This window comes from Vanessa tameamea, chromosome 31 (genome assembly GCF_037043105.1).
Source record: "Vanessa tameamea isolate UH-Manoa-2023 chromosome 31, ilVanTame1 primary haplotype, whole genome shotgun sequence".
Classification (NCBI taxonomy): domain Eukaryota; kingdom Metazoa; phylum Arthropoda; class Insecta; order Lepidoptera; family Nymphalidae; genus Vanessa; species Vanessa tameamea.
Window position 1 is genome coordinate 1031503 of NC_087339.1, and position 12328 is coordinate 1043830.

Here is a 12328-nt window from a genome sequence, read left to right on the forward strand (position 1 = left end):
TTCCCCCCTTTTTCTACCTTCCTTATCCCCGGGACTTCAACTGTTTCAGTACAACTTCGTCGTATATGACAGAAAGAGACCGAGAGATTTAGAAAGAGAGGAAAAGGTCGCCCGGAGGTCGCATAGCGCTTTTTCCTAACGTGACAATTTCTGTTCACTCTACTGTAAGCCGCTTTAAAGAACTTCGTTCCAAAAATCGTGATACATATCTCCTTTATTTAGAAAGATTATTTTGAAGTAAACTTAGTGGTAGGGCTTTGTTCAACCTAATAGGGTACCTGGGTACCACATACATTACTCTGATCCCAACGTAAGTAAAGCACTTGTGTTATGGAAAATCAGAAGTAACGACGGCACCACAAACACCCAGACCCGAGACAACATAGAAAACTAATGAACTCTTTCTACATCGACTCGGCCGGGAATCGGACCCGGGACCACGGAGTGGCGTACCCATGAAAACCGGTGTACACACTACTCGACCACGGAAATCATCAAAATTAGGTTTATTCGAACATACACCTTCCGTCTACGGTCCCCCGCTGACATTCTCTTACTAACATACATACTTGTATATAAGTCATGCCTTTTTTTATAAAAAAAAGGTGGTTGGACGCTCGAATAAGCAAGTAGTAAGTGGTCACCACCGTATAGACAGCGCTGTACGACATATTAACCAATTGATACTAAGATGTTATCTCCCTTATGCCCGTAGAAACCGGAACACAACAATACTGACTATTACTGTTCGGTGGTACCATCAGTGCTTGCACAAAGCCCACCACCAAGTGCTCAATTAACATACATTTTCATTTATAGCGAACATTATATAAAATACGTAAACATATTAATTATTTAATCATCATTAGCGAGCGCCGCGAATTTATTCGCGATCTCCGTTTGATCGTCGTCATCCGTTTCGTCACTTCCATCCTCGGAGCCGGACCGCTCGTTTCCGGAGTCCGACGGGGTGGGAACGGCTTCCTCATTGGTCAACGCTTGCACCCACTTCACGTACTTTATTTCATCGCAGTTCTCGTACGTATCTGGAAAGAAATATATATATATAGTCTTTTTTTATGGTATAAGTGGACGGACGAGCATATGGGCCACCCGATGGTAAGTGGTCACCACCGCCCATAGACAATGGCGCTGTAAGAAATATTAACCATACCTTACATCGACAATGCGCCACCAACCTTGGCAACTAAGAAGTTATGTCCCTTGTGCCTGTAGTTACACTGGCTCACTCACCGTTCAAACCGGAACACAACAATACAGAGTATTGCTGTTTGGCGGTAGAATATCTGATGAGGGGGGGTGGTACCTATCCAGACGGGCTTGCACAAAGCCCTACCACCAAGTAATTAATTAAAGTAGTATGGTGGTCTTACCAATTTCTACCTGGTGGGAGGGGTTATATCCTGAAGGAGGGGGGATATAATCAAATATCCGTCCCTCCCCTGGATCCTGCAAGCCTCATAACAATACATCAAGAGTCTTATCTTTTAAAATTAAAAAAATTGACAAAGTTGCATACCCCTTTCCTCTGTGAAGTTGGGCGGTCGGAGCCAGAGACATATTTTCCCATCTAACGCCATTCGCAATATATTATTCGCAGCGCGATACGTGTCCAATCTGAAACGTTAATTGAATTAAACTTTAATAAAAAAATATTCAATGTTTAATAATTACCACATAATCGAAGTATTTTTTTTCTGTTTAATTCATAAATTGAACATTTATTTAATAACTAGTTACCAAACCAGCTAGGCTACGGGTTCGCTCGCGTTTTAGGGGGTTAGGTTAGGTATTAGGAAAATAAAAGTACTATTATAAATGCAGAAGTAATGATGTCTGTCTGTCTGTTGCACTTGTCCAACTATTGAAACGATTTGATGACATTTGATATGAAGCAATCTTGAAGTCTAAGGAAGGACATAAGGTTTTTAAAACATATGACCATATGACCGACGGCTCATAAAATCCGGGCGTAGCCGCGAACGGAACTAGTTAATAATATTATTTAGAAAGCAAACACAAATGTTACAACTTTCGGTCCGGCTCATAATGAGCCAAAATAGCAAAATTATTCAACATTAAATATACAATAACAAGACCAACCTAGCAGACTTAGCGGTCAGGTAGCTACGTTTCTTGGCCCATCCGTCACAGATGTCTCTCGGCGACCACGTGTCGTCGTTCTCCGGGTGGTCCATTCTTAGGAGGGATGGGAGATCCAATCTCTCTGCTAAATATCTGTAATTACATCATCCTTCATATTAAGATCAATTAAAGTTTTGGTTGTTTATGTGGTAAGATCAAAAACTATAAATACTTTATTCAATAAGGCACTGACAAGCACTTATGAATCAGCATTTAACAAGATTGATTTAAACGTAAAGCAACGCTGGCTAGACTCTTCTTTTTAAATAAAGTTTATAGCTTACTCCGCTACGCTGTTCCAATGGTTGGTAACGGTTCGGTACACGTTGCAGATTCTAATCTAACACAAGCAAGTGTTTTCAGGATGGTTTTCAGAACACAAGATAAAGAGCTTGAATGACTTTGAAACCCACCATCTTCGATTAAAAGGTTTTCTAACTAATTGGACGATCGCGGCTCACCTTTTCAACATTGTGGCTCATTATCTTGTTAAAACAATTTTAATATTAATATACATCAAAGTTGATACTATTGTGTTTTTAAAATAGCCTTATGTTTTCGGTTTACTAAAAACCCGATAAATCAATAAAAACAAAACAAAGAAAAAAAGGCTTAGTTCATAAAAATAGCTTTAAGTAGTGATTCATTTGTGTAAAATCTATTCCACAACCAAAAGAGGACAAAAGCCAAATAAGCAACATTTGACATTGAATTGAATAATCTGTTTTGAACGTTGAGGAAGCTGACACAAGAACTTCGGAAGTAAAATTAAAGTTAATTTAAGTAGTTAAGTGGATTGATTTTGAATTATAAATAGAGATATATTAATCAATAACTCTTAATAGTGCACAATACAGCTAATCTATTAGTAAAACGCATGGAATACGTAAATCTAAGTTTTGATTAACTTTATTCCTGACGATTTAAAAATAAGTGAGATTTTTTGATTAAAAAAAAAATCTTAATTTCCATAACTAACAATTAGGTCGACCGAACTTACCTGATAGTCGTATACGGCTCCCGTAGCTGCGCTATTGGGTATGACCCCATTAGAATTTGAATCGACCGTGGTACTTTAGACGGAAACACTAGACCGGGACAGTCACACAGACGGACCTGAAGAAATTATTGTAACTACAGGCACAAGGGACATAACGCATTGGTGATGTATAAAACGATTACAATTTCTTAATAATGTCTTTGGTATGTGGTGACCACATACCACCAGATGCACCAGCAGATCTTGTATCAACAAACATTTGTATTACTTAAAGTAGTCTGGTTATGTAAGAAAAGATTTATATTTCTCACAATACTAATGTCTAACTATATTAACGGCGGTGTCCATCATTATTAAAATAATGACTTTCTGTTATCAATAAAATATTAATAAATTGTATTTTTATACATCGAGTGTTTAACTTATATATTGTATAAATTATTTGTTTGTTTATTATGGATCATAATGAGCCAGACTATCAAAATATTCAATATTGACATTCATTTATGGAACAGTTAATCATAGACTCCTATATGGAAAGCGAACAACAAAATCTCACCTGCGGTGTCAAGAATATAGTCTGGAAATGCTTGGTGTGACCTGGAGTCTTGGAGACGGACACAACTTTCTTCCCCATTATCGCGTTCATCAGTGACGACTTGCCGACATTCGGTTGGCCGACGCATCCAATCGTCAGAATACCGTTTTTGTATCTCTCGTGAGTATAAAACGTCGTATCGGACTTTTCCAAAATCGTCTCACCTTGAAGAAAACAATTTTATTTATTTAAAATACTTGTTGGACTATAAAATGAACCAAAAATGGTCACTGGTAGTCACTCACACAGGTACACACACACTGTAGTCTTTACAGGAGGGGGGGGGTCTCAATTATGTGAAACTCCTGACTATAAAAGCCAACTCGAATAAAGCTTAAATATTAGTCTGCCAGTGTAACTACAGGCACAAGGGACATAACATCTCAGCTCCCAAGGTTGGTGGCGCATTGGCGATGTACCTAATGAACGCTTAATATTTCTTACAGCGCCAATGTCATTGGACGGTGGACCAATTACAATCAAATTGCCCATTTTCCCGTCTCCTGTACTAAAGAATAATAATAAAGCTGCTTAATTTGTCTTTACAACCTTGTAAACCTGCTTGCATATACAAAAGATTCTGTCATATGTGTATAAGCCGTCCACATCAAACGAGCAAGATGGAACAATCTCCAAACATTCTTAAGGACGAGTCCTTTGTCCAAACTCATAACATAAACATAATCAGCCTGTAAATTTCCCACTGCTGGGCTAAGGCCTCCTCTCCCGTTGAGGAGAAGGTATGGAGCATATTCCACCATGCTGCTCCAATGCGGGTTGGTGGAATACACATGTGGCAGAATTTCGTTGAAATTAGACACATGCAGGTTTCCTCACGATGTTTTCCTTCACCGCCGAGCACGAGATGAATTATAAACAAATTAAGCACATGTAAATTCAGTGTTGCCTGCCTGGGTTTGAACCCGAAATCATCGGTTAAGATGCACGCGTTCTAACCACTGGGCCATCTCGGCTCTTCCCAAACTTTGCCCAAACTCAGAGTAAACTTAACTGTTTTCTCAACTCACCAACTTCCGTTTCCTCGTCTTCATCGAACTCAAAGTCCGTTTCTTCTTTAATTTTTTTATCCCATGACGTCAGATCGACTTCATCGTTCACAATATCTTTACAGGCTTCTAGTATTTTCGTGGCTCCTTCAGCGCACATCCGCTGGCGACCCTTGCGTCTCCTCACTTGGAGGCCTGTGGACGAATAGAAAAATTGGATTAAACTTTGTGTATAATTTAGTTTACATGCTTTGTTTAGTATGTATTTGAAATTCTTAGGAGTTATATATTTTACAACAATTTAAAAGTGATTAACTTAATTTAATGAGACCTTTTGGTCATTCGTTTCGTGACTGTCCTATCCGAGTGTCTCCACACATATCACAGACTATCAGCACCTCACCGAGACTGCCTGGTCTAACCAAGACATTGTGGTCCTATCCGAAACTAGCTTAGCCTAACCACAACTATCTGAGACTGTCAGCACCTATCCGAGACCTTCAGCGCCTATCCGTGACCATCCGAATCTAGAGTATCTGGTCCAATTCGAACCTATCCTCACCTATCCGAAATTGTCTTCACCCATCCATGATTGTGATTGTGGATATGTGAGTATCCGAGACCGTCCACTCAAATTTCATACTGTCTGTACCCACCTGAGACTGAATACATTTATCTTGTATTATATATTCACTGATCACTCACCGCCCTTGTCACTGCTACCACCGGTTAGATTGTACCCCGGGCACGATGTGAAATAAACCACCCGGAGTCCAGGACATCTCTTCGTCAGGAAGTCCTTCCAAGCAGCCACGACGGACGCTGGGACGAGATCTATCTTATTCAAGACTAATATCATATTCTTCTTCTGATCGTTCACGACGTACTCGTAGAGAGATGGGGGAAACATCATACCCTGAAAAATGTAAAATTGTCATTAAGGAAGTCTTGCATTTTATATATAGACATTTCTCATACATATACTTGACTTACCGCAAATCTGACATCAACGATAAGCAACAGAATGTCACACATCTCCAGCACACGCCACAGCTGCCTCCAAGTTTCCAGGTTTAGCTCGAAATAGGACATATCGTTCCAGTACGGGGTCGCCTGCAGTGCTTGGATGTACTCCTGGAATAAAACATTACAATAAAATTATTCAGGTAAGGCACCTTGATGAACAGATTAGGGCCAGATTTTATATCATCTTCATACAAATATAAATGTTAATCGCCAAATATAAATTCTTAATGGAATTTGTACTCACTCTGAAATACTTCTGCTCCTGAGCGTCAAGCGCAGCTGGAGTCATGCTGAAGTCCCATGGAGGTCGCTTTGGGAATGATAACTCCTTGGGGAAATAGTCTGTCGGATCTATTTCCATCTCTTTCTCAGATACCACGTTCAGAGATTTCCTGTTAAGGACAATTAAGAAAAATAATATATAAGGCGAAGTTTACGACTGGACTTATGGCCAAATCCGAATCATTTTTAGAGTTTTAGAACAAACATTAAACGATAAAATCTGTTATTTCCGGTTATGAAAGTCGAAATTGTCTTTTCTCTTCTATAATATACAATGTAATATATACATATAAAACCACCTCTTGAATCACTCTGTACATTAGTGAAAACCGCTAAAGAATCCGTTGCGTATTTTAAAAGATCTAAGCCTGCAGACGGCGGGAAGAGAATTTGTTTTTTTATACTAGGCAGCGTTTAGTTAGCGTCGTTACAATCGCTTGCTGTCTTTTGCTTTTTCATGGCCAAACTACTGAACAGAATTTAATTTAATTTTAAATATGCAAGCTTAAACTTAAGGCTACATGTTTATACCTAAAACCGACTACCGACCTCACTAACATTCGGGCGACAACTAATTTACAATGTGTTAGGGGCTTCCTAAAGTAAAAACTGCAACTGTCGTCAATCTGGCTCATGATTTTATGCCTAACGCCTGACGACCAACCACTAAAAATAGAGCTAAGCCACGAGAGACAACTAATTTTTAAAAAAACAAACTTGACATATACAATCCAAAATTTGTATTTTTTTGCTGTCTCTACTCTTAGTCGTCAAACGCACACTAAGACATTTGGTAAGCACAAGCGTCACTCATGCAAGACGATATTAACCCTTAATCGGGCACAGGGAACTATTTTCAGGGTACCCACCCTCCCAAGCTAGCTAAATTACCAAATATTTTTGAAATGGCAACTTTTTAGATTGTATATTTTACACAAAAATAATCTTAGATAAATACATTTAAATATTTTCAATTTCAATAATTTATATATGATTTTATATACACTGATATCCAATATGACCCAAGAATATATTCGTAAGCCGTTCAGCCCTACTCAGGGTTAATTTAACATGGATGGGATTATATTCGTGAGTGAATGGATCTTTTTATATGTTATAGGTAGGCAGACTGGCAAATGGGCCAGCTGATGATGCAAAGTGGTCACTGCTCATAGACATTGAACTGTAGTAAATATTAACCGTAGTTATCATTAATTTCTCCTACCATCAATGCGTCACCAACTTTGGGAACTAAGACGTTATATCCCTTGTGACTGCTAAACAATAATACCTATAACATAATAAATATAACATAATCAGCCTGTAAATTTCCCACTGCTGGGCTAAGGCCTTCTCTCCCGTTGAGGAGAAGGTATGGAGCATATTCCACCACGCTGCTCCAATGCGGGTTGGTGGAATACACATGTGGTAGAATTTCGTTGAAATTACACACATGCAGGTTTCCTCACGATGTTTTCCTTCACCGCCGAGCACGAGATGAATTATAAACACAAATTAAGCACATGAAAATTCAGTGGTGCATGCCTGGGTTTGAACCCGAAATCATCGGTTAAGATGCACGCGTTCTAACCACTGGGTCATCTCGGCTCTTATATACCTATAGCCTATTCCAAATCGAGTAGGAATAAAGATAAACAAACCTTAGATTTACGTATTCCATGCGATCTGCTAATAACTCAGCTACATTGTGCACTACTAAGAGTTTATGATTAATATATATTTATTTATATTACAACACTATTACACTTAACTACTTATAACCACTTTAATTACTTCCAAAATTCAGATTACAGTTTCGTCGACGTTCAAAGCGCCATTTTTTCGCAAATCCATAGGGAATATCATAGATTAATCGAGCTCTCGACCAATGATATTGCGTAAATTTGCTGTCAAATATTTATTTGGCTTTTCTACTCTTATAGTCGGAATAGAGTATTGTTGTTTGGCGGTAGAATATCTAATGGGTATCTCAATCTAAGCATAAACAAACAGAAACAACTCACAAAGCATCCTCTTTCTTCATCTTGAGTTCCTCATCCGTCTCTCGGTAGAACTTGAGGGCGTATCTGTTCGCATCACCGCGACCCCTCGAACGGTTCGGTTGGTAGTTGACTGATACCACGTCATAGGAATTCGTACCCGATGATGCTGAAAATCGACATTGCACTTTATAATTAAACTAAATAAGTATATATATTAAGGTACAGGTAAGTGGGGCTAATGGACCACCTGATGGTAAGTGCTCAGCCCTGCCCATGGATAATGGCCCCGTTAACTATTCCAGACATCGCCAATGCGCCACTGACCTTGGGAACTAAGCCGTTATATCCCTTGTGTCTGTAGTTACAGACTCACTTCTCAATCCGGAACACAACAATATGAAGTATGGCTGTTTGGCAGTAAAGTATATAATGATTGTTGGTACCCACACAGTCGGGCTATCACAATGCTCTACCACCAAGTGTTAAATGTCATAGTCTGCTTTGAATTATGCTAGGAGGCCAGAGATTTGATAACAAGTGAAACAAAATGTAATGCGTGCGAGTAAGCATACGCATTCGAATGCGTCCATGCGAACATTTGCGTTTGTGCATTGCCTGCGTTTGTGCATGGGTGATGTAAATATATGCGAGTGTGTGGATATATATGTGTAAGTGTATGAGTGTGTGTATATAAATGTATGTGTCTATACCCACTGGTCATAAGCAAGGTCTTATTCTGCTTCTTTTCTTGCAACTGCTGCTTCTTAGCCTTCCCGCTGAAGGGTGTCTTACGCCGAGCTTGCGGCATTGTGATGCTATCTATTAACATTACAAAAATATTGTATTAGTACATTGCAATAAATAAACTAGACATTAAAGAGCGCAATAACATAGTATTATAGAAAAAATAGAATAAAAGTGTTAGTGAAAAAGGGTTGAAAGCGTACAGCCAATAATATACAGATGTCTCAAAATTGAATGATAATTTAATTTAATTTAATCTAAGAAGCGGGCAACATTTTTCGTACGAAGACATTGTATTTTAAGTTAAAATGAATTTCGTCGATCGAATCTATTTGAAGATGTCATCCAGACAGATTTCATATTAATATATTTATTATAATGTGTTAAGAATTTTTTTGGTGAATGATTGAAACAACAGTAGAATTATATTATGCCTAATTATAATCCAATTTAATTTGATTATAGTCTGGAATAGCACATGTATTATGCCAGAACATATCACCACATACGAAGGCGAAACCTCAGGCAAAAACTTTTTTTTTTTAATTTATATATATATATTTTTTTTTTTTTTTTAAATATCGAAATATGTTCAACATCAAGCAAAACCATCTATGGTTGAATAGCAAGAATTAAAAAAAAATGTTTTATTAATAATTCTTTTAAAAATCTATTTGCGTCATTATTACTCATTTTGATCATTACGATTTTTTCTCATGTAAACACACATTTATGTTGATATAAATACGGAATATAAACTGAAACATCAAGTAAAACATTTTATGAAAACGTGGTTTAAGTTACGGGACTTTTTGTCCTACATGCCATTATAATTACACTAAAAAAACGCACTTATAAATGATTGTGATATTATAAAAGACCATTTGATCTTCAAGACAACAAAAATGCACCATGCCAGTCATTTAACTTTTATTTAACAGTTAAACATGCTAAAAATTTCAGTTCATAAAACTTTCCATAGCGGCCATTTTAATTATTATACTATAAATATATTACCTTAGACTTACGTGTAGGCAGTAAATAATAACTATACTTTTTATTTATTTTTTCTTATAATATAAATAGACTCGTTTTTATGTATTCTCGAAAAATCCAGGCTTAGCCACCGGCATCAACAAGAATAATAAAATGTTGACACTTTTAATGTCAAATGTCAATCGTAATAGCGAATTACCATATGATTGTCATTTTAGATATTATTTATTTTTTATATAGGTAGCAATTATTTATATTGATTACTTACTTATATATGTAAATCATATTTATAATTGTATAATATATAAATCAAAGAAGTCTTTTGGAATTTTTTGGTACTATTACTTAAATATCCAAGTGCGATTTAATTTACAATATTTGTCCAATTGAATGTGTTTCGTTTTGGCTCTTAACCAAATTTCATTTCTTTAACATCATGTGTCAATTTTTAATGCCATAATAAATATAGTCTCCCTCCTTAATATAGTAATATTAGTATCCCTCCTTGATCCCAAGAAACATTGTCAGTTTTGTTATTATCATAATTTATAGTGGAAAAAGAACAAGAAAGTAAATAGCTTATGCCGAAAGAATGTATCTCCTTTGTGTTGGAATTTTTATCATTATATTGTCATAAGAACTACTTTTTTACATTGTGAAAATAATACGGGTAGGGCAATAACTTATATGTTCTACTACATGATATGTAGTAGAATATATATATTATGTGATATAAAAAATGGAGTATTATTTAATTTTGAAGCTTTTGCTATAACAACAGAAAAATAAAAGAAAGCAATGTTTCGTTAAAAAGTAAATTGAATCATTTCATTAATATTTTATAATTTATATTTCATAAATACTCAAAAGTTAAAAATAAAAAAATTTAGTTGGCAGCACTAAACATAACCTCAAAATTCCTAAATGTGTCAACGTGACAGTTCAAATAAACAAATAGCCGAAAATTGACGAAGAATCCGTTATATTCAATAAATAATCAAATAAAAACAAAAATGCTTCCTCTATCGTTGTTACGCACAGCCCAAAATCATCCAATGTTAGTCGAATTGAAAAATGGCGAAACCTACAACGGTCATCTTGTCAGCTGTGATAATTGGATGAATATCAATTTGAGAGAAGTTATTTGTACGTCTAGAGACGGTGACAAGTTCTGGAGGATGCCAGAATGTTATATTCGTGGCAGCACGATAAAATACCTTCGAATACCAGACGAAGTTATTGACATGGTTAAAGAAGAAACGCAAGTTAAAGCCAGAGGCCGTGGCGAGGTCAATAAAGGTAGAGGTGGGCAGAATATGAGGTCAGGAAGAGGTGGCAGTCGTGGTGCATTCGGAAATCGCGGCAGACCCGCGCCCTTAGCTCGCGGTGGCGGGAACACGGGTCGACCACAGAATAAAAATAAAAAATGATCTTGCTGTAGGTTCTTTTTGATGTAAATTAAATTAAGTATTTCTAAGGATAATATTTGTTTTATTGCTTTATGAAAACTCTTAAATCATTGGACAGAATCTAATTAATTTACCATTTAACAATTTTGAAAAGTTTATTAAGACTAAATTAATCAATAAAATTTATTATTTGTATGTCTAGTAGAGAATATTCTTTGGATAAAAAAGCCTGGACTTAGACTCGGGTCCCATCACAAGACTGGTTAAACGATAATTTTGAATAACATCAGTGTAAAGTTTATTAGAAAATAGCAACTATACCCGTTTCTTGCTGGAGGCTGCTTTCCGGAATGGTGGTAGAGTTGAAATATTTATGATTCAAATATGATTTATTGTAAAGTTTACCTAAAGACAACTACATTTTATTTAATCTAAAATGTATTGATTACAACTTTTAATAAAATTATTATTACAGTTCATTGACTTATTGATAAAATATTGAGCAGTATGATTTAACTTTATGAGCTAATAATCATCAATCAAAATCTAGTTCAAGACTCTTATGGGTATTGTTTTGTCATGTCGGTGGTAGCTTTACTTTAAATAGTTTGTTAAATCACGATTCAAAAGTGCTTGTAAGCCTACTTGAATAAAGTATATTTTAGTTTGATTTGATTTGATTGTACAAGAATAATTTAATCTTAAATTCATCAGTTACTCTTTTCTGAAAATTCAATCACATAGATATTAAATATAATTTGTCACTGTTTCAGTTAAATAATTAAAATGATTATTCTTAATATTTTTGGATTATACGATTTAAGTGTTGTTACCAACCTGATGCTTCACATCATCTTCGATAATCGTCATTTATTTAATTCCAATATCACTTTTTCAATTATCTTCGATACATATGATAAAATTGGAGTATCTGTTTGTAATATTAAAATAACCACTTTTTACTAAATGCATATTTATGTATAAACGTTACATATACCAAAATAACATTTTTTTACAATTTTCGCTGGCTAATGTAACAAGGAGTACTTTTATTTTAGAATTATATATAAAGTCACGCTGCAATGTCCAAATAGTGT

At 36.0% G+C, this 12328-nt stretch overlaps 3 protein-coding genes across 4 annotated transcripts in view; 2 read left to right on the top strand and 1 right to left on the bottom strand.

Annotated features, from left to right (window-relative positions):
• The window catches only part of LOC113392148 (zinc finger protein 175-like), a 479450-nt gene that overhangs the window by 387931 nt on the left and 79191 nt on the right, over positions 1-12328 (top strand). The window lies entirely within an intron of this gene.
• Positions 640-9990, bottom strand: LOC113393638 (guanine nucleotide-binding protein-like 1). 2 transcript variants are annotated; one of them, XM_064220111.1, is made up of 12 exons: positions 9851-9990; positions 8797-8897; positions 8104-8248; positions 6042-6189; positions 5765-5905; positions 5477-5687; positions 4793-4966; positions 3726-3928; positions 3167-3282; positions 2125-2259; positions 1541-1638; positions 640-1046 (listed from the first exon to the last, which is right to left on the bottom strand). In XM_064220111.1, the coding sequence occupies exons 2-12, from the start codon at positions 8888-8890 to the stop codon at positions 856-858; spliced, it is 1656 nt and encodes a 551-aa protein (XP_064076181.1). In that variant the 5' UTR covers positions 8891-8897; positions 9851-9990; the 3' UTR covers positions 640-855. The 2 variants fall into 2 exon arrangements, with proteins under 2 accessions (XP_064076181.1, XP_064076180.1); XM_064220110.1 differs by having other exon boundaries at positions 8797-8901; positions 9844-9985.
• LOC113393639 (uncharacterized protein) lies at positions 10721-11305 on the top strand. The gene has a single exon (XM_026630633.2). The coding sequence runs from the start codon at positions 10836-10838 to the stop codon at positions 11250-11252; it is 417 nt and encodes a 138-aa protein (XP_026486418.1). The 5' UTR covers positions 10721-10835; the 3' UTR covers positions 11253-11305.

Coding starts and splice junctions, on each gene's coding strand:
- LOC113393638 (XM_064220111.1), bottom strand. CDS start 8,890: ATGCCGCAAGCTCGGCGTAAGACACCCTTCAGCGGGAAGGCTAAGAAG. Junction 5,906..6,041: donor AGGAGCAGAAGTATTTCAGA/GTGAGTACAAAT, acceptor GTTTTATTCCAG/GAGTACATCCAAGCACTGCA. Junction 4,967..5,476: donor TGGTAGCAGTGACAAGGGCG/GTGAGTGATCAG, acceptor ATTCGTCCACAG/GCCTCCAAGTGAGGAGACGC.
- LOC113393639 (XM_026630633.2), top strand. CDS start 10,836: ATGCTTCCTCTATCGTTGTTACGCACAGCCCAAAATCATCCAATGTTA.